The sequence below is a fragment of the Sus scrofa genome, chromosome 4 (assembly GCF_000003025.6).
Source record: "Sus scrofa isolate TJ Tabasco breed Duroc chromosome 4, Sscrofa11.1, whole genome shotgun sequence".
NCBI lineage: Eukaryota > Metazoa > Chordata > Mammalia > Artiodactyla > Suidae > Sus > Sus scrofa.
Window position 1 is genome coordinate 123,895,927 of NC_010446.5, and position 25,193 is coordinate 123,921,119.

General features: G+C 38.9%; 1 protein-coding gene across 15 annotated transcripts in view; it reads right to left on the reverse strand.

Moving 5' to 3' along the window:
* Positions 1 to 25,193, reverse strand: part of CCDC18 (coiled-coil domain containing 18) — a 172,711-nt gene that overhangs the window by 58,346 nt on the left and 89,172 nt on the right. For 11 of the 15 annotated variants that reach the window (XM_021090190.1, XM_021090199.1, XM_021090200.1 and 8 more), the window contains one exon: positions 19,841 to 20,308. In XM_021090190.1, the coding sequence (XP_020945849.1) occupies positions 19,841 to 20,308 (468 nt within the window). Of the gene's footprint in view, positions 1 to 172; positions 498 to 6,266; positions 6,409 to 19,840; positions 20,309 to 25,193 lie in introns of those variants that run through there. The other 4 variants (XM_021090197.1, XM_021090198.1, XM_021090195.1 and 1 more) reach the window with 3 other exon arrangements.

Genomic DNA, 25,193 nt, shown 5'->3' on the forward strand with positions numbered 1-25,193 from the left:
AGGAGGTGAAGTCACCTGCTAAAGATGTATCTGTGTGGGTGTCATGAGACTTGAGAAGTAGTGAAGATTTGATCCAGGCGGAAATAAGGATTAATACAAATAATTTTTAGGCAAAATCACAAACGTGTGTGTTAGGGTAAGGTTAAGCTACTTTAAAAAGAGATCCTCAAAATTACACGGCTTAAAAAGACAGAAGTTTATTTCTCACTCATGCAATAGTCCAAGAAGAATGGTCAGGTCACTTAGGCACCCAGGTTCTTTCTATGTAGTCTTTCTGCCATCTCCTATGGTGTTCTCCTCAGCTACATGACTGAGGTCGGGTTGCAGGTAACTCCAGCCCTAGAGGAAGGGAAAGACCTTGGAGGAGTACATGTGTAATATTTTAATGCCCAGGTCTGAAGCTGGACACATCATTTCTGCTTGTTGTCTTCTGGTGAGAACTTAGTCACTGGAGAAGCTGGGAAATAGAGTGTCTGGCCACTGGCCCAGCTAAAACTCTGTAATTATAGAAAAAGGAAAAGAACTGATTTTGCTGAAAAACTAGTAGTCTTCACCACAGCACAGGTGTATGCTTTTCTCAAACTATATACAACTTAAACATAGGGAGACAAAAGGGGCAGTTAATGAATTCAGTGAAATTTTGCCATGTTAACTAAAGGACTAAAAATTCGTAATAATGACAAGGGAGTCATTTGAGGTGACAGACCATCATAACATCTGGGTTGAATACAAAAATGAATAACAGGAGTTCCTGTTGTGGCTCAGCGGGTTAAGAACATGACATAGTGTCCATGAGGATGTGGGTTCAATCCCTGGCCTCGCTCAGTGGGTTAAGGATCCAGCTTTGCTGCAAGCTGCAGTGCAGGTCACAGATGCTGTGGCTGTGGTGTAGGCCTGCCGCTGCAGCTCTAATGTTCCCCCGATCCTGGGAACTTCCACATGCTGCAGGTGTGGCTGGGAAAAGAAAAAGAAAAAAAGAATAATGGCAGCTAACAGCATTTAATGATCACTTACTATGTGGCAGGTATTAGTCTAAGTGTCTAAGAGTAATTTGACTCGTTTTATACTCTTAATAACCATGAGATATGTGCCATTATTTTATTTTCATAATTGAGGAAACAAAGGCACAGAGAGATAAAATAACTTTTCCAAAGTGACACAATAAATTGGTGGCAAAGCCCGGTTCTGAACTCATTCAGAAGTAATGTGGTTCCGGAGCCCGCGATCTTGACCTCGTCATTCTACTGTCTCAATGATAGCAGCTATTTTACGTGTGTTATCTCATTTAATCCTCACCTTAGGCTTCTGAGGTGGCTACTGCTTCTAGTTTACATTTAAGGAGACTAAAGTTCGGTTATGCAATAACTAGCTCAAGGCCATGTGCTTACAGAAATGGAGAAATCAGGATCAAATTCAGGTCTATATGATCTCAAAGCCCATTCCTTCTTGTTAAGTATCTAAATTTTTATTACTACTATAGAACTTATGAACAGTGAAATTCAGCTATATAAGCATATGCTTCAATGAGTTTTGTCAATGTACACACCTGTGTAGCAAACCACCTAATCAAGACAGAAAGCTTCCTCCTGTCCCTTTCCATTCAATTCCCTACCTCTGAGGGACAAGCACTGTTTTGATTTCTATTATGCATCAGTTTTGTGTTCTTCAAATTCACATAAGTGGAATAATATAGCATTTAGTTTTATGTATAGCTTTTTTCATTCAATATATTTTTGAGATTTATCCATGCTGTTCTGCATAACAGTAGTTTATTCTTTTTATAGCACTTAAATGCATGGATATGTCAAGTTGCCTATTCATTCTCCTACTCATGGACATTTGAGTTTTTTCTGTTTTTGCCTGTAAATGAGAAAAGGCAATACGGACATTAATGTGTCTTTTGGTAGACATATATTTTTATTTCTTTTGGCTAAATACCTAGGACGGATATTGCTGGATCGCATAGTAGATGTATGCAGCAATAAAAAGAACTGTCAAACAATTTTCCAAAGTGATTCTAGATGTTCCATTAAATTTACTGTCATTTTAATTCCCACTGTGGCACAGGGACTTAAGAATCTGACTGAAGTGGCTTGGGTCAATGCGGAGGTATGAGTTTGATCTCCGACCTGGTGCACTGGCTTAAAGGACCCAGTGTTACCCCCGCTGTGGTATAGGTGGCAGCTGTGGCTCAGATTCAATCCCTGGCCCAGGAACTACCATATAATGGGTGTGGTCATTTAAAAAAAAAAAAAGGCTATTCTAATGGGTAGCCTGTTGTGGTTTTATTTTCATTTTCCTAATGACTAAAGATGTTGAACACTTTTAACTGTGCACAAGACCATTCACACATATTATTCTATGAAGTGTCTGTTTAAATATTTTTATTATTTTATGAGTTTTTATTACAAATTTTGAATACAAGTTTTCTGTCTCATGTATTTATAGGTCTTGCTCTGTAGTACACCTTTTCATTTTCTTTTTCTTTCTTTTTTTTTTTTTTTGTCTTTTTGCTGTTTCTTAGGCCGCTCCCGCGGCATGTGGAGGTTCCCAGGCTAGGGGTTGAATCGGAGCTGTAGCTGCCAGCCTATGCCAGAGCCACAGCAACTCGGGATCCGAGCCTCGTCTGCAACCTACACCACAGCTCACGGCAACGCCGGATCGTTAACCCACTGAGCAAGGGCAGGGATCGAACCCGAAACCTCATGGTTCCTAGTCGGATTTGTTAACCTCTGCGCCACGACGGGAACTCCTGCCTTTTCATTTTCTTAATGGTGAGATTTGAGAGAAGTTTTTAATTTGGATCGAATCATTTATAAACTTTTATAATTGGTGCTTCTTTCGTCCTAAGAAATCTGTACATATGCCAAGGTCATGAAGTTATTCTCCCATATTTCTTCTAGAATCTTTTTAGTTTTTATTTTTTACATTTAGTCTATGATCCACCCTGACTTAATTTTAAAATGTAATACAAGATAGAGATTGAGATTATTTTTTCCCCTTGAGTTTTTCCAACAGTTCCGTCATTATTTGTTGGCAATCTCCCTTTTAACATTGAATTACTTTGGTGCCTTGCTGAAAACCATCAAATATATACCATTGCATATTATACATGTAGATATATTAAATCATATAAAAGTACAAATACATAATCTGTCCTGTTCCATTGATATATTCATGAACTCTTTTTAGTTCTACTAATATTGGTAACTTTAAAATACTTCTTAAAATCAGATAGTTTAGTCCAGCTTTGTTCTTTTTCAAGATTATCTGTCTACTCTAAGTCCTTGACATTTACAATTAATTGTTAAAATTCAGCTTGTCAACTTCTTTTTAAGAAAAGAATTGGAATTTTATTTGGGTTTATACTGAATCTATACATCAATTTGAGAGAGAACTGACATCATAGCAATACTGAATAACATGAATGTGGTGGATATCTCTATCTCTTTAAATCTTTGTCTTGGCAGTGTTTTAAACTTTTTAATATACAGGTCTTCAAGTCTTACATTAAATTTATCCCTAGGTACTTTCTGTTACTTATTGTTGGTATGAAGAAAGCTTTAGCAGTTTGAATAAAAGATCAAAGCAGCCATAATAATTCCCTTAAGCCAAAATCTAATCTAGGGTGAGGCCCTAATTCTCTTCCATTCTGTGAAGGCTGAGAGATGAGGAAGCTACAAAAACAAACAAACAAACACCTGAAGCTAGTAGAGATTGGTTTGTGAGGTTTAAGGAAGGATGCCGTCTTCCAACATAAAAGTGCAAGGTGAAGCAGCAAATGCCAATGTAGAAGCTGCAGCAACTTAACCAGAAGATCTTGCCAAGGTAATTGATGAAGCCGGCCACACCGCACAACAGACTTTCAAAGTAGACAAAATAGCCTTCTGTTGAAAGAAGATGCCATCCAGGGCACTCATAGTTAGGAGAAATCAATGTCTGGTTTCAAAACTTCAAAGACAGTCTGGTTTTCTTGTTAAGGGTTAATGCAGCTGGTGACTTGATTGCTGAAGCCAATGCTCATTTACTATTCTGAAAATCCTATGGCCCTCAAGACTTATGCTAAATCTAAATGCAACAATGAATCCTGGATGACAATACATCTGTTTACAACATGGTTTATACAATATTTTAATCCCACTGTTGAGACCTATTGCTCAGAAAAAAAGATTCCTTTCAAAATATTACTGCTTATTTATAATGCGCCTGGTCACCAAGAGCCTGGATGGAGATGTACAAGGAGATTAATGTTGTTTTCATGCCTGCGAACACAACGTCCATTCTGCAGCCCACGGATCAAGGAATAATTTCCATTTCCAAGTTTTATTAATCAAGAAATAAATTTTGTAAGGCTCTAATTGCCACAGTGAGGATTCCTCTGATGGATCTCAGCAAAGTAAAGTGAAAACCTGGAAAGGATTCACCATGTTATATAAAAACCTTCTGGGAAGGCTTCACCGGATTAAGAACATCTGGGATTCATGGGAGATCAAAATATCAACACTCACAGGAATCTGGAAGAAGTTAATTCCAACCCTTCTGGATTACGTGCAAGGGTTTTTTAAAAAGACTCCAGCGGAGGAAGTAGCAAGAGAACTAGAATTAAAAGCAGAGCCTGAAGATTTGACTGAATTGCTACAATCTCAGGATAAAACTCTGAATAAATGAGGAGTTACTTTTTTTGAGGGGATAAAGGAGTTACTTCTTATGGATGAGCAAAGAGAGTAGTTTCATGAGACAGCATCTACTCCTGGTGAAGATACCATAAATATTATTGAAATGACAACAAAAGATTTAAAATTATTTTTTTCTTTTTATGGCTATACCTGCAGCATATAGAAGTTCCCAGGCTAGGGTCGAATCACTGCTGCAGCTGCAGGCCTATGCCACAGCCACAGCAACACTGGATCCGTTTCCAAGCCACACCTGCAACCTATGGCACAGCTTGCAGCAAGGCTGGATCCTAAACCCACTTAGTAACAAAGCCATAGATCGAACCTGGATCCTCACAGAGACTATGCTGGGTTCTTAAACCACTGAGCCACAATGGGAACTCCAACAACAAAGGATTAGGATATTTAGAATATTCTGTAAACTTAGTTGGTAAAGCAGGATTTGAAAAGACTGACTCCTATTTTGAAAGAAGTCTTACTGTGCAAAAAATGCTATCATTTTTGTATGATCCAGAGAATTGTTTGTTAAAAGAGTCAATGTAGCAATCTTCACTGTTGCCTTATTTTAAGAAATTGCCACAGCCACTCCAATCTTCAGCCTCTACCAAGACAGAGGCAAGATTCACCACCAGAAAAAAGATTATGACTTAGACGATTGTTAGCAATAAAGCATTTTACATGTACATTGATATTTTAGTTACTGTATTTAGTATAGTATAAATATAACTTTGATAAACACTGGGAAGCCAAAAAAGTTCATGTGATTTGTTTACTTTGATATTTGTTTTATTGCAGCTGTCTGGAACTGCAGCTGCAATATCTTCTAAGGCATGCCTATAGTAGTTACCTTACAAGACTGTTATGTGGATTAAATGAGTTAACAGATATAAAGAGGCTAAAATAGTGCCTGATAAATGGTAAATACACCACAAAAGCTAGCCACTATTAGTACAAAGCCAGGGCAGAATGACTTCTAAATTCATATTACTAATTTTAAAAATAAAGTATTACTAGAAAAACAAGCAAATAATATGGTAGTCTGATTGAAAATATAAATTACTCAATGCACATGTTACACATTTTAATGATGACTTCTACATAAAAAATAAAGCCAAGGAGGAGATCCTCAGGGCTCAGCAGGTTAAGAATCTGCTGTTGTCACTGCTGTGGCTCAGGTGACTGCTGTGGTGTAGATTCAATCTGTGCCCTAGAAACTTTCACATGCTATGGGAATGGCCAAAAAATAAAAAAATAAATAAAACCAAGATAATAAATAAAGTGAATTAATTTTCACAAAAAATATAAGTAAGCTTTAAAAGAAAGAACAAGAGTTCCTGTCGTAGCTCAGTGGTTAACAAACCCAACTAGTATCCATGAGGACACAGGTTCAATCCCTGGCCTCGCTCAGTGGGTTAAGGATCTGGTGTTGCCATGAGCTGTGGTGTAAGTCCCAGACGTGGCTCAGATCTGGTGTTGCTGTGGTTGTGGTGGTCGCTAGCCTGGGAACATCCATATGCCGTGGGTATGGCCCTAAAAAGACAAAAGACCAAAATAAATAAATAAATAAAAATAAAAGAATTTTCTTTAAAAATATTAAAATATAAAATTTATTCAAAAACAATAAAAGAACAGCTTCTATGAATTATGAACTACATGTAATAAGTAAACACAAGACAGTACCAAAAATTCCATTTTTCATCACATCAACATCTTCTTTTAATTATAAATTTTCTCCCTGGAATAATGAAAAATTATAGATTAGTATTTGAAATACCTGACATATTAATTTAGCATTAAAAGTCCTCTATAATAATCAGGGGCATAATTTATAGCAAGAGTGGAAAATATTTAGTCAGTTGAAAAATACGAACCACGTTTCTGCTGAGCCTCGACAGGAACTCCTAGAGTATAATCCTAAAAAATCATGAATCACTATGTTGAATGCCTGAAACTTATATAATATTATAAATCAACTATACCTTAATCAATCAATCAGTCAGATGGGTAAAAACCCAGTACAATTAAAAAAAAAAAGAAAAATATGAATCAGATAGTAAGAGTCCACGCTGATGGAAAAAGCAAATAATTCTGGTTGAGGGGAGTTAGGATGGAGTGCAAGGTTAAACTAAATTGATTTTAAAAACAAAAACAGGTGACACAATAAAACTAAGATATTTAGATATTGGTGTCACTTTTTAGTTCACTTGAGAGCACATTCAAAAAGATAGATGAAAAAAATGGATGAAAAAGAAGAAAGAAAAAACCCAGGAAATGAAAGGAAAAAGATAAGAGAGAAATCTTTACACAAAAGCAGTAGCACAAGAAGTTCCCTGGTGGCCTAATGGTTAAGGATCAGCATTGTCATAGCTGTGGCTCAGGTCACTGCTGTGGCACAGGTTTGATCCCTGGCCTGGAAAGTTCTGCATTTCTCAGGCAAAAAAAGAGGAGGAGGAAGAAGAGGAGGAAGAAGAAGGGGAGGAAGGGGAGGAAGAAGAAGAGGAGGGAGAAGAAGAGGAGGAAGAAGAAGGGGAGGAAGGGGAGGAAGAAGAAGAAGAAGAAGAGGAAGAAGAAGTAGCAGCACAACATAGAAAAGTAAAAAAAATTAGGAAAAGTCTCAAGGGATTCTAAAATTACAGCTCAAATATTCTTGTCATTTTTGTCTTTACTTGGGTCAGGTTATCATGTCTCTAGGTATTTACCTGTACTCCCCCTTCATATTGTTTTTTCCCCACCTTTGTTACCCGATAGCTGATTTTTCTCAATTTTATTTTTCACTTTTTTGCATGGATTTCAGACCATATTTTGTAAACTTCTTTTTGAAAATAAGATGGATAAATAATACTTCTCTATTCTAGCCTAGCCTAGCCTAGCCTATTTTATTTTATTTTATGGCCACACCTGTAGCATATGGAAGTTCCCAGGCTAGGGACCAAATTGGAGCTGTAGCCGCTGGCCTACACCACAGCTCATGGCAATGCCAGATCCTTAACCCACTGAGAGAGGCCAGGGGTCAAACCTGGATCCTCACGGATGCTAGTCAGATTCGTTTCTGCTGAGACACAACAGGAACTCCCCACTTTCTAATAAACTGCGAATTAGCTAATTAATTCACAACACTTCCACTGCTCTAATTTAAAACAGGTTTTTGAAGTCTGTGAACTCCTTGAAATTTTGTTCAAAATTGTGTGCATATGAAATTTTTCGTGAATTCTGAAGCTTTTATCAGACTCTGAAAGCAAAGTACTACTGTGTTAGTGGCTTTATTGTGAACGAAATTGCCAAAATAGTTACCCACTAAGAAAATCAGTATCTGGGCTGATTTCTTTTCTTGTACCAAGAAAGGAAATTAACACTTACTTAGCACTTCTCACCTGCCAGTTTCTATGTTTTGCCACATCAGTGGACTTCATAACTGTACTCTCTGGAGCAGGGCTGGATGGATGTCCTAAGCACAGCACAGAGACCCCTGCCATGGCCCTTCTGTTGCTTAAAATAAAGACTTTTACACCTTTACACATATTAGCTGATGAGTTAAATGCTACCAGGACTCAGCCAGCTGGTTTTACTCGCCACAGAAGTGAAACTCACACCATGAGTTCGAAGCAAATATAAATATCTGATGACACCTTCGAACCAAACTTTAAAACTTCAGTCATTCACCATGCCAAAGATTTTTTAACAGTGTGGATTAACTGGAACATGGAAGATAAAGGCAATTACAAAAAAGTCTACTACAGTCAAGTGTGGCAGTGAAAGGGTTAAGGGCACTAGCTAAGGAAAAAGACTGTGGTGTTCCGCTTCCCTTGGTGCCCTGAACTTGTGCCTACTTTCCTTAAAAGTTAACCCAGGGCTGCTCTGCTTTGCATAACCAGTAACTGGGTAAAGCCCAGACTCAAGCCATTCTCAATCAGATAAATTATCTTTGTATCTGTTTGACATATTTGTGTTCCTTTATAATATCTCATCTAAACAATAGTCTCCTTGGCTTTTTAAAAGTCTGCTCTTAAACCAGAGACCAATGCAATGTCACATTTAGTGATGGGTGAAATAAGCTGAAGACCAGAACTAGCTGTAGATCAAAGTTCTACATCCCAGTTTAAAATAATTTATTTCGAGAGGGATCAAGATGACGGAAGAGTAAGACGTGGTGCTCACCTTCCCCCACAAACACTTTAAAAAACCCATCTACATGTAGAATGTTTGCACAGAACATCGACTAAACGCTGAAGACCTTAAACCTCTAAAAAGGGCAAGGAACCCGCCACATAACTGGGTACAACAAAAGGGGAGAAAAAATGGAAGGGGAAGGAATCCGGATAAGACGAGCACTCCTGAGAGGGAGCTGTGAAAGAGGAAAGGAGCTCACACTCGGGGAAAGCACCTAATCGACAGGGAGACCAGCAGAGGCACAGGGTCCTCCAAGCCTCAGAGAGAAGCACAGCAGCTGGACGGAGGAGGGCAACGCAGAGAGAGAGCGGCACAGACCATTGGTACCACTGCCCCCAGACACCACAGCATGAGACGCTCGGGCAGGGGCTGGGCACTGAGACTCGGGCTCCAGAGGTCAGTTCCAGGGGTCAGTTCCAGGGAGAGGACTATGCTTGGTTGTGTGGAGATAGCCTGAGGGGTGAGGGAGCAGTGTGCCAAGGGCTGGGGAGTGGGGCACCACAGCTGAGGGAACCTGGGAGGAAGTCTGGGCCTGCTGAAGAAGCAAGGCGCCTTTGTTGGGGAGGGCAAGAGAAGGAGGGGCAGGACGTCATGGAATGCCAGTGCAAGCTCAGACACCTCTGGCATAGGCTACGGATGGCAAGGCACCACTTGTGCAGTTTACAGGCGATGGGACACCTCTTGTGCAGGTTGAGGGCAGTGGCAGGCTAAGCGCAATGTGGCACCTCTTGTATGATCTGCAGGTGGTGGAGGCAAACCACAGCAGTCGTCTCAGACAACAGAGGTGGGTGTAGCCCACCACCACCAGGGATCCATGAACAGGCAGCACCCATTGGCCCCAGTCACCTGAGGTCAGCACACAGGAGGGCACTGCAACTGAGCATCATCTGTTGTTACTGTCACTCCCCTGGGAACACACATACCCTGCTGCTGCCACCACCAAATGCTCTAGGCACTCCCCACACTGGCCTGAAGATCTGTCACTTCCCAGGGTCCTCCAACTAGGAGTAGCCTGGGCCACCTTCCCTCAGATCCTTGTCACTGTCAAGGGCCCAGCAACCAGGCACTGGCTTAGCCCATTGCCTCCTTCTCCCTGGAAGAATGCACAATGCCCTAAAAATAAAAAGTAATCCCTCACAAAATACCCAGGATTGTTCATGCACATAAATAGTCCCCCAAGACTACAGTAGTTGTTTTCCCTAAACTCACAGAATAAGAAAAATATAAGCAAAATTAAGAAGCTCAGGAACCACTCCCACTTAAAAAAACATGAGAATTCACCTGAAGGAGCAACAATGAAAAAAACCTCTGCAGTCTAACAGAAACTGAGTTCAAAACAGAGACGGTGAAAATACTGAAGGAGTTAAGAGTGAATATGAAGGAACTAAGAGCAGATATGAACAGTAATGCAGATGACATTAGAAAGGAACCAGAAAATATGAAGAGCCAAGAAAAACTAGAAAATTAACTTGCAGAGACATAAGCCGAGTTAAAGGCACAGAAGAGCAGAATGAATAATGCAGAGGAACGAATTAGTGACTTGAAGACAGAATAATGGAAATCACCAAATCAGGACAGCAGACAGAAAACCAAATGAAAAAACATGAAAGCAACATAAGAGAATTATGGGATAACATAAAGTGGGCCAATCTATGCATAATAGGGATTCCAGAAGGAGAAGAAAAAGAAAAGGGGATTGAAAACATATTTGAAGAAATTATGACTGAAAACTTCTCAAATCTAAAGGAAACAGACATCAAGACACAGGAAGCACAGAAGGCCCCAACAAGTTAAACCCAAACAGGCCTACACCAAGACATATTACAATAAAAATGGAAAAAGTTAAGAGAGGATTCTAAAGGCAGCAAGAGAAAAAGGATTTTAAGGAAACCCCTGTAAAGCTGTCGGCTGGTTTCTCTACACTAGAAACACTACAGGCCAGAAGAGAGTGGCAAGACATATTTGAAGTTCTAAAAGGGAAAAATTTGCAGCCCAGAATATTCTACCCTGAAAGAATATCATTTAACATATAAGGAAAAACAAAGAATTTCTCAAACAAACAAAACCCAAAAGTATAGCAATACTAAACCCACTCTAAAAGAAATACTGAAAGAGATCCTCTAAATAAAAAAGTAAGAAGAAATAGGATGGAGGAAATCACAACCGGGAAGTAATCACTTAAATAATTCGGTGTACAGATCTAAAAGGAAGAAAAAAACCTATTGTAAAAGTGATGATAAACACAAGGAACATCAAAAGGACAAACATGAAGATGTTAAAAAGGAACTTCAAAATCACAAAATGTGGGGAAGGAAAGTAAGAAAATATAGACTCTTTTTTTTTTTAAAGAATGTGTCTGAGGACGGGATTAAGATGGTGGAATAGAAGGACTGGAGCTCAACTTCTCTCCTAAAAACAACAAAATTCACAACTAAAGACTGAGCACTCTTCACCCAAATGGATCGGAAACCTTAAAAAAGATATCCTACTCCAGAAGAAAAAGAGGAGGCCACATCAAGAGGTAGGAGGGGTGATTTTGCGATATAAACAACCCCATACCTCCTGGGTGGGAAGCTCCACAGACTGGAAACTAACTGGTTCACAGAGACTCACCTACAGGAGTGAGAGTTCTGAGCCCCACATCAAACTCTCACATGTGGGGATCTGGCACGGGGAGAAAGAGCCCTGGAGCAGCTGGCATTGAAGGCCTGTGGGGCTTGTGTGCAGGAGCTCCACAGGACTGGGGGAGACGGAGACCCCATTCTTAAAAGGCGCACACAGACTTTCACATGCACTGAGTCCCAGGGCAAAGCAAACTCTCCATAGGAATCTGGGGCAAACCTGACTGCAGTTCTTGGAGGACATCCTGGGAAAACAGGGGTGAATGTGGCTTGTTGTGAGGGAAGGACATTGAAGGCTAAGCTCTCAGGAATATTCAGCAGTTGCCTTTCTCTGGAGGGGGCCATTTTGGGAAAATCTGGCCCCACCCATCAGTCAGGCTGAGAAGCCCCACACCCAACAACAATCCAGGTGGGATCACAGCCCCGCCCCTCAGTAAACAGGCTGCCTAAAGACCCCTCAGGCACACGGCCGCCTCTAATCCCATCCAGAGACTAAGCCCCACCCACCAGAGGGCTTAGAATCGGCTCCACCCACCAGTGGGCAGGCATCAGCCCCTCCCAGCAGGAAGCCTACAGCAACCCCCCATACCGACTCAGCCACAGGGGGGCAGACATCAGAAGTAAGAGAGGCTACAACTCTCTTATCTGTAAAAAGGTCATCACACCAAAAACCTATAAAAATGAAAAGACAGAGAACTATAACTCAGATGAGGGAGAAAGGAAAAAGCCCAGAAAAACAGCTAAGCGAGGAAGAGATTCTTAGACTCCAGGAAAAAGACTTTAGATTGTTGATGCTGAAGATGTTGCAAGACATTGGAAATAAACTGGAGGCAAAGATGGCTAACTTACAGAAAACACTGACCAAAGAGATACAAGATATAAAACTCAAAAAAGAAGAGATGCAAAATACAATAACTGAAATAAAAAATTCACTAGAAGCAGCTAACAGCAGAATACAGGAGGCAGAAGAACGAATAAGTGAGGTGGAGGACAGATGAGTGGAAATTATGGATGCAGAACAGAAAAGAGAAAGAAGATTGAAAACAAATGAAGAGAGTCTCAGAGAACTCTGGGACAACGTTAAACGCACCAACATCTGTTTTATATGGGTGCCAGAAGGAGAAGAGAGAGAGGAGACAGAAAAAATATTCCAAGATATAACAGCCAAAAAATTCCCTAACATGGGGAAGGAATCACTCACTCAAATCCAGGAAGCACAATGAGTACCATACAAAATAAACCCAAGGAGGAACACCCCAAGACACATATTAATCAAATGGACCAAAATTAAAGACAAAGAGAAAATCTTGAAAGCAGCTAGGGAAAAGAAACAAGTAACATACAAGGGAACCCCAATAAGGTTATCAGCAGATTTTTCAGCAGAAACTCTGCAGGCCAGAAGGGAGTGGCATGATATACTTAACATAATGAAAGGAAAAAACCTCCAACCAAGATTACTTTACCCAGCAAGGCTTTCATTCAGATTTGAAGGAGAAATCAAAACCTTCACAGATAAGCAAAAGCTGAGAGAATTTAGCAACACTAAACCAGCCTTACAGCAAATACTAAAGGAACTTCTATAGGCAGAAAAGAACAAGAAAGAAGGAAAAAAAAAAAAAAGAGCAGCAAAAACAAATCCAAAGTAATCAATAAAATGGCAATAAGAACATACATATCAATAATTACCTTAAATGTTAATGGACTAAACGCCCCAACCAAAAGATGTAGACTGGCTGAATGGATACAAAAACAAGACCCATATATATGCTGTCTTCAAGGGACCCACTTCACTTCTAGGGACACATACAAATTGAAAGAGAGAGGATGGAAGAAAATATTTCATGCAAACAGGGATCAAAAGAAAGCTGGAGTAGCACTACTCATATCAGACAAAATAGACTTTAAAATGAAGAATATTTTAAGGGATAAAGAAGGACATTACATAATGATCAAAGGATCAATCCAAGAAGATATAATAATTTTAGGTATCTACACACCCTACACAGGTTCACCACAATATATAAGGCAACTGCTAACAACCTTAAAAGGAGAAATCACCAATAACACAATCATAGTGGGGGACTTTAACACCCCATTTACAGCAATGGACAGATCAACCAGACAGAAAATCAATAAGGAAACACAGGCCCTGAATGATGCATTAAACCAGATGGACTTAATAGATATTTATAGGACATTCCATCCCAAAGCAACAGAATACACATTCTTCTTAAGTGCACATGGAACATTCTCTAAGATTGATCATATCCTGGGCTACAAATCCAACTTTGGTAACTTTAAGAAAATTGAAATCATATCAAGCATCTTTTCCGACCATAACGCTATATGACTGGAAATCAACAACAAGAAAAAAACTGCAAAAAACACAAACACATGGAGACTCAACAACATGCTACTAAACATCCAATGGATCACTGAAGAAATCAAAGAGGAAATTAAAAAATACCTAGAAGCAAACGACAACAAAAACACAACACTCCAAAACCTATGGGATGCAGCAAAAGCTGTTCTAAGAGGAAAGTTTATAGCAATACAAGCCCACCTCAGGAAACAAGAAAAAGCCCAAATAAACAAGCTAACTTTACATCTAAAGCAGCTCGAGAGAGAAGAACAGACAAGACCTAAAGTTAGTAGAAGGAAAGAAATCATAAAAATCAGAGCAGAAATCAATGAAATAGAAACAAAGAAAACCATAGAAAAGATCAATGAAATGAAAAGCTGGTTCTTCGAAAAAATCAACAAAATTGATAAATCCTTATCCAGACTTATCAAGCAAAAATGAGAGAGGACTCAAATCAATAAAATTAGAAATGAAAAAGTAGAAGTAACAACAGACATCACAGAAATACAAAGGATCATAAGAGACTACTATATGCAACTATATGCCAATAAAATGGAAAACCTAGAAGAAATGGACAAATTCTTAGAAAAGTACTATCTTCCAAGACTAAACCAAGATGAAATAGAAAAGATGACTGGACCCATCACAAGAACTGAAATTATTTTAAGTATCTTCTCTGACCACAATGGCATGAAAGTAAAAATCAACCACAGGAAAATAAATGAGAAAAAAACTGACTACATGCAGAGTAAACAACATGCTACTAAAAAACCAATGGTCAATGAGGAAAAAAAACAAAAATTAAAAAATACCTTGAGGCAAATGATAATGAAAACACAACCATTCAAAATCTACGGGATGCTGCAAAAGAAGATTTTAGAGAGAAGTTCATAGTGATATAGGCCTTCCTTAGAGAAGAAGAAAAATCGCAAATCAACAACTTAACCTACCATCTAAAAGAATGAGAAAAAGAAGAACATAAATCTAAAGTCAGCAGAAGGAAGGAAAGCATAAAGATCAGAGAGGAAATCAATAAAATAGAGATTCAAAAAGCAACAGAAAGTGAGTTCCCATTGTCGCTCAGTGGTAATGAACCCAACTAGCATCCATGAGGACACAGGTTCGATCCCTGGCCTCACTCAGTGGTTTAAGAACATGGCATTGCCGTGAGCTGTGGTGTAGTTTGTAGATGCAGCTCAGATCTGGCATTGCTGTGGCTGTGGTGTAGGCTGGCAGCTGCAGCTAGATTTGACTCCTAGCCTCAGGGGAACTTCCATATGGCCCAAGCGCAGCCCTAAAAAGACAAAAAAAAAAAAAAAAAAAAAAAAAGAAAGAAAGAAAGAAAAGAAAAAAAAAATCAATAAAACTAAGAGCTGGTTCTTTGAAAGGGTAAACAAAATTGACAAACCTCTCTGGCCAGACTCACCAAGAAAAGGAGAGAAGGAACTCAAATAAACAAAATAAGAAATGAAAAAAGAGCAATCTCAACAGGTACTATAGAAATACAAAAAAAAAAAAAAAACCCATAAGAGAATACTATGAAGAATTACATACCAATAAATCTGACAACCTAGAAGAAACAGACAACTTTCTAGAGACATACAGCCTGCCAAAACTGAATCAAGAAGAAATAGATCAATGGAACAGACTCATCACTAGAATGGAAATTGACTATGTAATAAAAACATTCCCTACAAACAAAAGTCCAGGACCAGCTGGCTTCACAGGCGAATTCTACCAAACGTACAAAAACTTATACCCATCCTTCTTAAACTTTTCCAAAAGACTGAAGAAGAAGGAACACTCCCAAAGACATTATATGAAGCCACCACCACCCTAATACCAAAACCAAAGATACTAACAGAAAAGAAAATTATAGGCCATTATCTTTGATGAATATAGATGCAAAAATTCTCAACAAAATTTTAGCCAACAGAATCCAACAACATATAAAAAGATCACACACTATGACCAAGTGGGATTCATTCCAAGTTCACAAAGATGGTTCAACATATGCAGATCAATCAACGTTATCATATACCACATTAACGAAAGAAAAGTTAAAAACCATGTGATCATCTCAATAGATGCAGGAAAAGCATTTTCTGCATAATCCAACATCCATTCACGATAAAAACTCTTACTAAAGTGGGTACAGAAGGAACATACCCTAACATAATACAAGCCATTTATAACAAACCCACAGCCAATATAATACTCAACAGAGAAAAGCTGAAAGCCTTCCCACCAAAATCTGGAACAAGACAAGGATGCTGACTCTCACCACTGTTATTCAACATAGTACTGGAAGTCCTAGCCACAGCGATCAGACAAAAGAAATAAAAGGTATCCAAACTGCAAGAAAAGTGGTAAAATTGTCACTCTAAGCAGATGACATGATACTATATATAGAAAACCCTAAGGACTCCACACAAAAGCTACTCAAACTAATCAATGAATTCAACAAAGTGGCAGGACACAAGATTAACATTCAGAAATTGGCTGCATTTCTGTATACTAATAATAAAAAATTAGAAATGGAATACAAAAATACAATACCTTTTAAAATCTCACCTCCAAAAATTAAATATCTAGGAATAAACCCGACCAAGGAAGTGAAAGACTTATACGCTGAGAACTATAAAACATTAATGAAAGAAATTAAAGAGGATTCAAAGAAATGGAAAGATATGCCATGCTCCTGGATTGGAAGAATTAATATTGTTAAAATGGCCATACTACCCAAAGCAATCTACAAATTCAATGCAATCCCTATCAAATTACCCATGACATTTTTCACAGAAGTAGAACAAACAATCCAAAAATTTATATGGAAACATAAAAGACCCAGAATTGCCAAAGCAATCTCAAGGAAACAAAACCAAGCAGGATGCATAACTCTCCCAGACTTCAGACAATATTACAAAGCTACAGTCATCAAGACAGTGTGGTACTAGTACCCAAATAGACATACAGACCAATGGAACAGAATAGAGAACCTAGACACCTATGGTCATTTAATCTTCAACAAAGGAGGCAAGAATATAAAATGGGAATAGAACAGTCTCTTCAGCAAGTGATGCTGGGAAAACTGAACAGCTGCATGTAAATCAATGAAACTAGAACACACCCTTACACCATGCACAAAAATAAACTCAAAATGGCTGAAATACTTAAACATAAGACACCATCAAACTCCTAGAAGAAAACATAGGCAAAACACTGTCTGTGACCAACTGTACAAATGCAAGTGTTTTCTAGGTCAGTCTCCCAAAGCAATGGAAATAAAAACAAAAATAGGAGTTCCCATCCTGGCACAGTGGAAGTGAATCTGACTAGGAACCATGAGGTTGTGAGTTTGATCCCTGGCCTTGCTCAGTGGGTTAAGGATCCAGGGATGCCGTGAGCTGTGGTGTAGGTTGCAGACGAATCTCGGATCCTATGTTGCTGTGGCTCTGGCATAGGCCGGTGGCTACAGCTCTGATTAGACCCCTAGCCTGGGAACCTCCATATGCTGTGGGTGCAGCCCTGAAAAAAAGACAAAAAATAAAATAAAATAAAATAAAATAAAACAAAACAATGGGACCTAATCAAACTGACAAGCCTTTTGCACAGCAAAGGAAATCATAAAAAAAACCCAAAAAGACAACCTACAGAATGAGAGAAAATAGTTTCGAAGGATGCAACTGACAAGGGCTTCTCTCTAAAATATACAAACAATTCATAAAACTCAAACAGCAAAAATAACAACAACCCAATTGGAAAATGGGTTCTCCAGAGAAGATATATAGATGGCCTCCAGGCACATGAAAAAATGCTCAACATCACTAAAGATCAGAGAAATGCAAATCAAAACTACAATAAGGTACCACCTCACACTGGTCAGAATGGTCATCATTAACAAATCAACAAATAACAAATGCTGGAGAGGGTGTGGAGAAAAGGGTACCCTCCTTCACTGTTGGTGGGAATGCAAATTGGTACAACCACTATGGAAAACAGTATGGAGGAACCTCAGTAAACTAGATATAGAACTACCATATGATCCAGCAATTCTACTCCTGGGCATATATCTGGACAAAACTTTCATTGAAAAAAATACGTGCACCTCTGTTCATTGCAGCACCATTCACAATAGCCAAGACATGGAAACAACCTAAATGTTCACTGACAGATAAATGGATTAAGAAGATGTGGTATATATAGACAACAGAATATTACTCAGCCATAAAAACAACAAAATAATGCCATTTGCAGCAACATGGATGGAACTAGAGACTTATATTAAGTGAAGTAAGTCAGAAAGAGAAAGACAAATACCATATGATATCATTTATATCTGGAATCTGATATATGGCACAAATGAACCCATCAACAGAAAAGAAAAAAACTCATGGACGTGGAAAACAGACTTGTGATTGCCAAGAGGGAGAAGGAGGGAATGGGATGGATGGGGAGTTTGGGGTTAGTAGATGCGAACTAATGGATTTGGAATGGATAAGCAATGAGATCCTGCTGTGTAGCACAGGGAACTGTATCTAGTCACTTGTGATGGAACATGAGGGAGGATAATATGAGGAAAAGAACATATATGACTGGATTACTTTGCTGTATAGCAGAAATCAACAGAACATTGTAAATCAAGTATAATAAAAAATAATAGGAGTTCCTGTCATGGCTCAGCGGTAATGAACCCAACAAGTAACCATGAAGTTGAAGTTTGATGCCAGACCCCATTCAGCGGGTGAAGGATCTGGTGTTGCTGTGAGCAGTGGAGTAGGTCGTATACTGCTGTGGCTGTGGTGTAGCTCAGGCCAGCAGGTGTAGCTCAGGCCTGGGAACATCTATATGCTGCGGGTGCAGCCCTAAAAAAAATAATAATAATTAAACATTTAAAAAATAAAATAAAATACCTTATTTTAAATTTCACGTAACAGGAATTTCCTGATCAGAGGAGCTACACTCTACCTTTCCTTTAACACTAGCAATAAACAAAATTATAAGTGCACAGAATTTAACTTGGGTAAATGGGCATCTGAATAAAGATGAAATTACCTGAAAGAACTTTTTATTTCTGCGTGCAACCTATATATATATATATGTTAATTATAATATAAACTGCTTATAAACAATGTTTATATATATTTATATATAGTATTTGCATATATATTTATACATATAAATACTGCTTTTAAAATACTGAGTGTCTGTAAGGTGTCTATACTCGGGATAAAGTTGCCTCTTCGCTATGAAATACTCAAGGAATAGTGAGAGTAGAAAAACCATGTGAGGGAGTTCCTGTTGTGGCGCAGTGGTTAACGAATCTGACTAGGAACCATGAGGTTGCGGGTTTGGTCCCTGCCCTTGCTCAGTGGGTTAAGAATCCGGCGTTGCTGTGAGCTGTGGTGTAGGTCACAGACACGGCTCGGATCCCGCGTTGCTGTGGCTCTGGCGTAGGCCGGTGGCTACAGCTCCGATTCAACCCCTAGCCTGGGAACCTCCACATGCCGCGGGAGCGGCCCAAGAAATAGCAACAACAACAACAACAACAACAACAAAAAAGACCAAAGAAAAAAAAAGAAAAACCATGTGAATGAGCCACTATGGAAGTCTATGACCAAAAAAAAAGGCTACCTTAATAATCTTTACCAGAATGGTTTCCAGGAGGTAATGAAAACAACTAATTTTTGGAACTCCAAAAAACATTCTCCAATATTCTGAAGTTCAAATACTTTCCTACTATGAAGTAGAACTAGTTTTCAATCAAATATAAATTATATTTAATATACGAGATATTTAAACAAAAATTAATTTTCAAAGCTAAATTTTCAACACTATTGTGTGGGGTAAAAGCATCCTAAACCTACAATGAATTTTTTAATACTTTCAATATTTGCGTACACCACCTAGCGGCATGAATGCTTGCTTCATCTAAATGTATGTTTTTTTCCTGCTAACAATAAAATGATATTCATTGGAGGCAAATTATTATAACTTCTAAGTTATGAAATACATACCTGAGTTGAACCAGCACCTGTTTGCATAGAAGACTTTTTTAATAGTCTCACTTCTTTGTTTATATATCTTAGCATTCCACTAAGAGTACTGAAGTCATTATTCTCAGAATTATCATCTTCTAGGTCATATGTGAGAGGTTTAAAGGAGTCTGACTGGGTATAAGACATATCCTTCTGGCTTTCTTCTAATGCTGAAGGTTGTTCCAGTTGCATTTTTTTTAAGTCCTGCAATAATTCTTCAGAAAGAGCTTCATCGCTACGAGTTTTGAAACTAAGGTCACTGGCACTAATAGAGCGACGTAGTTTTCCACGCTTGAAAAAAGCTATGTGAGAATGCTTAGCAAATTTTGAATCTTGAGTATCAGGTGTAATTTCTACTGGAGATGTAAATGGGGTTGGGAGAAACTTGATGTCTTCTGCCCTTTCATGTCCAGAAATTTTGGCTTGTAATCTGGTTAATTCTGATTCCTGTAGAAAAATTGGTACAGAGTAGGTGCTGATTAAATTTTTGTTAAATGAATAAATTATTTAGAAAATCACAAACTCTTAGAAGTCATCTAACTTAAACTTTGACCCAGCACAGGAATTCTTTTTATAACAACTAGAGAAATTTCCAAGCTTGGAGTTTCCATTGTGGCTCAGTAAAAATGAACCCGACTATATCCATCCATGAGGATGAAGATTCGATCCCTGGCTTCACTCAGTGGCTTGGGGATCTGGCATTGCCGTGAGCTGTGGTGTAGGTTGCAGCTGTGGCTCAGATCCAGCAATGCTGTGGCTGTGGCATAGGCTGGCAGCTGTAGCTCCTGTTTGACCCCTAGCCTGGGAACTTCCATATGCTATGGGTGTGGCCCTAAAAAAACAAAACAAAACAAACAAAAAAAATATATATATATCCAAGCTCTGTTAAAAGCCTTCATTTGGGGACAATACCTATATTAACTAGGAATATGCTTAAACTATACTAAGGAATTCCATGAAAACTATATTTTCCTTATGGAATTTTTTTCTTAGTACTAATAACAATATAAATTTCTATTCAAGACTAAAATCTTACATTTAAAATTTTTTCTGCAAAAGTATAAAAACACACTATAACTTGTTAATCTAACCTATACACACACATAAAAGATTCCCATTTGGAATTTCTAATAGGAAATAAATAAATGTATACTCTGCTTTTTTTTTTTTTTTTTTTTTTTTGTCTTTTTAGGGCCACACCCATGGCATATGGACATTCCCAGGCTAGGGGTCAAAGCAGAGCTGTAGCTGCCGGCCTACACCACAGTTCATGGTAATGCCAGATCCTTTAACCCACTGAGTGAGGCAAGGGATGGAACCTGAGTTCTCATGGATACTAGTGGGGTTTGTTAACCGCTGAGCCATGAGGTGAACTCCTAAAACAAGTCACTTTTAAATTGACAGTTTCTTTGTTGCCGTGAGCTGTGGAGTAGGTTGCAGATGTGGCTTGGATCTGGCATTGCTGTGATTTGACCCCTAGCCTGGGAATTTTCACATGCCTCAGGGGTGGCTCTAAAAAAAAGACAAAAAAAAAAAAATTGATAGTTTCTAATATTTACCAAAATACCGTGCTTATAACTAAAACTGTGATAACCACAGTGTGCATTACCAAATGAACGTTTAACATGCATATTTCAGTTCTCTCATGTCTTTATACTACTTTATCTAGATAAAGTTGATTTGTAAGTGGGATCAACAAGTCACTTTTACCTCAGATAAGTAGGAGATACCCATTTATGTACATTTAACATAAATTAAATATAACACCTAAATTTTACAAAGAAATGTAGTATAATGACTACATTAGACATAATTCAACTTCCTAAGACTCAAAGAAAGTCACTGACTTGATCATCATCGTACCATGCCACAACGCAGTGATGTCCTCAGGTCTCAGAAAATGGACCGAGCTTTGCCCTTACTCCAGTGACCCTCAAATACCAGGGTACTTGTTAGGGTACGAAAGGAAGTGAGCTGGAAAGATCAGTCACCTCAGTGTTTTTTCCTCTCTTCTCCTTCACTTTGATTTCTGTTCTCCGTCATTGATTGCTGCTGCTGTTAATGGATTTGCTCTCATTATTTATAGTTACTTCTAATTGTTACTTTCATGCTAGCTTCTGCTCTTCTATTAGCTTTTTTTCTTCCTTTCTGTTATCCTCATTAACTCCTCTTCAATTTAGACTGTAGAGCCAACTCATATTGACTTTAGAGAGCTACTGTCAGAAAGCAAAGAAATTCTACCTTCTGTCTGGCATATGGGCTAATCATGGCACAAGTTCTAAGATCTCTGTATCTATGGTTCATTTAATTGCTGCTATTTTGACAATTTCCTAAAAGTAGCTGAACTTAGAAACTTTTGAATAGGACAAGTGCAATACAATAGTATTTATCTCTGGTAATATCTAATAAGTGAGCAGGGATAATTACTGCGACAAAGCAAACGTAGAATCTTTTTTAAAAAAATCTTTTTTTCTTTTTAAGCCTGCACCTGCAGCATATGAAAGTTTCTAGGCTAGGAGTTGAACTGGAGCTGCAGCTGCTAGCCTCTACCACAGCCATGGCAACACCAGATCTGAGCCGCATCTGCAACCTAAATTGCAGCTTGTGCAATGCCAGATCCTTAACCCGCTGAGCGAGGTCAGGGATCAAACCTGCATCCTTGTGGATACCAGCTGGGTTCTTACCACTGAGCCACAACAGGAACTCTGAAAAAAAAAGTCTTTTTTTGGAAGTTCCCAGGCTAGGGAACTACAGCTACAGCTACAGCCACAGCCACAGCAATGTGGGATCTGAGCAGCATCTGAGACCCATAACACAGCTCATGGGCAACCTGGCCAGGGATCAAACCTGCATCCTCAATGATACTAGCTGGATTCGTTTCTGCTCTGCCACAATGGGAAATCCCGAAGAAAAAAAAATTGTTTATTTTAAAATATAATTTATTTATTCATTTACTTATTTATTTTTGGCCATGCCCACAGCATGCAAAATTCCTGGCACCAGGGATCAAACCCACACCACAGATGTAAACAGAGCCACAGCAGTGACAACGCTGAATCCTTAACCTATTAAGCCACAAGGGAATGCCGCACAGCGTTTTATAATTTTGGATAAATGTTGTAAATTCCCAACTAAGTATATTAATGTTTCAGTAAAAGCATAAATAGAGTGTTCAACCAAAACATAATTTTAGATTATGTCTATTCAGCTTTCCTCTAGTACTGTGAATATCAAATATTTTACAAAAGGTATTTAAGTACTCAGCTTAATAATTACAAATATTTCTACTGTATTAATTGAGATTTTTTGCTTTTCAATAACTTCCATTTTGCTATAAAATTATTTATTTCTTCACAACTACCAATGAGGTTGGTTTTTTTTAAGGTCTTAGCTGACAATATTAAATCATACATATTGGCAAAATGAACTAATATTAAACTTTTTATCTCTATGCATCAACACCGAGAGCACTTCCAAATTTCAGAGTAAACTTCCAAGATCAACAGGGGTTAACAGTAGCAAGAGGCTATTTGAAAAATGACATATGGGAGTTCCCGTCGTGGCACAGTGGTTAGCGAATCCGACTAGGAACCATGAGGTTGCGGATTTGATCCCTGCCGTTGCTCAGTGGGTTAACGATCCGGCGTTGCCGTGAGCTGTGGTGTAGGTTGCAGACGCGGCTCGGATCCCGCGTTGCTGTGGCTCTGGCGTAGGCTGACAGCTTCGGCTCCGATTAGATCCCTAGCCTGGGAACCTCCATATGCCGCGGGAGCGGCCCAAGAAATGGCAAAAAGACACACACACACAAAAGAAAAAAAAAGAAAAAAGAAAAATGACATATGTACCCAATCAAATCCAGCAAAGAATTTTTTTACTATAATCTTGCATCTTTACTTTATGATTTTTAGAGGAACCTATCTGATTTTGAAAAATGCTCCTACTTTTAGAGTATATCAAGTATAAAACCCTCTAAAGTAATCATTTTGATTAAGTTGGTATTTGTTGGTATTTGTACAATTCTGGCTCCTCCTATATCTCCTGCCATGTACAAAACCTCAAATCTACAGACACACAAGGAACAATTTCCTCTGAAAAAAACTAGATGAGAAATATCTATACAATAGGTAAATGAGAAAATGCCCACATCAAAACTAGTACAAAAGCAAGATTCGCTTTTGCCATAAAACCCACACCCAGCCCAGGGCTACACAATGGGAGGGAATACCTCACTCCCAGTTCTTCCTTAAGTACAAAGGGCTTGGATTCCACATCTAGTGCTCCAGCTTTTAAGACTCTCACCTGAGTGATGGGCCCTAAAACACTTAGCCCAACAGGCTTATGCCATGAGATCCATGAGATTTCAGTAAACAAAGAAGTAGTTCTTAACAGGCTTGTAAGGATGTACCACCTATCCCCTTAGAACTCAGTACAAAAGGAGCAGGCAAAAAATGCCCATCTCCCTGTCTTTCCCCCAAAGAGGTCTATTTTCATATTTTCAAAGCTGCTGCCCAGGGATCAGGCTTCTAATTTATCATTTATCTAGGGGCAGACCTGAGAGGCTGGGGAAGCTAGAAGACTCTCCAGCTTCTCCCTCAAGCCTGCTCCAAACCACAAGTTTCTCTCTGAAAGAAGCGTGGATATATGTGTGGTGCCTAAGCTTTTGAAACTGCCCAAGGAAGAGACCCCTGGACAGCATGGCTCTGACAGCCAACAGGGTTTGCATTCACAAGTCCAACAGGACTATCAAACAAAGACGCAGCTCTTAATGGGCACAGGAGCACAGCTTGTGTACTATACCCCCAAGTCCGGTGCTGAGGAAACAAGCAAAAAAGCCTGTCTCCCAGTTTCCCCCTGGAAGGGCCCTAACTATATACTTTCCCAGTTGTTGTCTGAGGGTCCAGCTTCCCATAAGGCTGTATGTAAGTAGTGAAGGAGAACCTCCTCTTTGGGATACTGACAGGTCTTGGCATACCCTCAACTACTGAGAGTCACTATGAACAAAGGCAACTGCTTGGACAGTCACAAAGGTTTGAAAGACAACAGAAGCTCAGGCCAGGCTGATTGATAAGGCACATCTCCTATACCAGACCACTCCATTGAGAGTGGGAAAGGTGGCTATTTTATCAATGAGCGGAAACCAACAAAGAGAGTCACGAAAAATGAAGAAACAAACAAACAAAAGAACAAGGTAAAATGCCAAAAACAGACTTTAATGAAACAGAGACATAAGATTTAGCTGAAAAAGAGTTCAAAATAATTCACTGAGGTCAGGAGAATAATGCATTCTCACAGTGAGAATTTCAATAAAGAGATATAAATATAAGAGTATCTA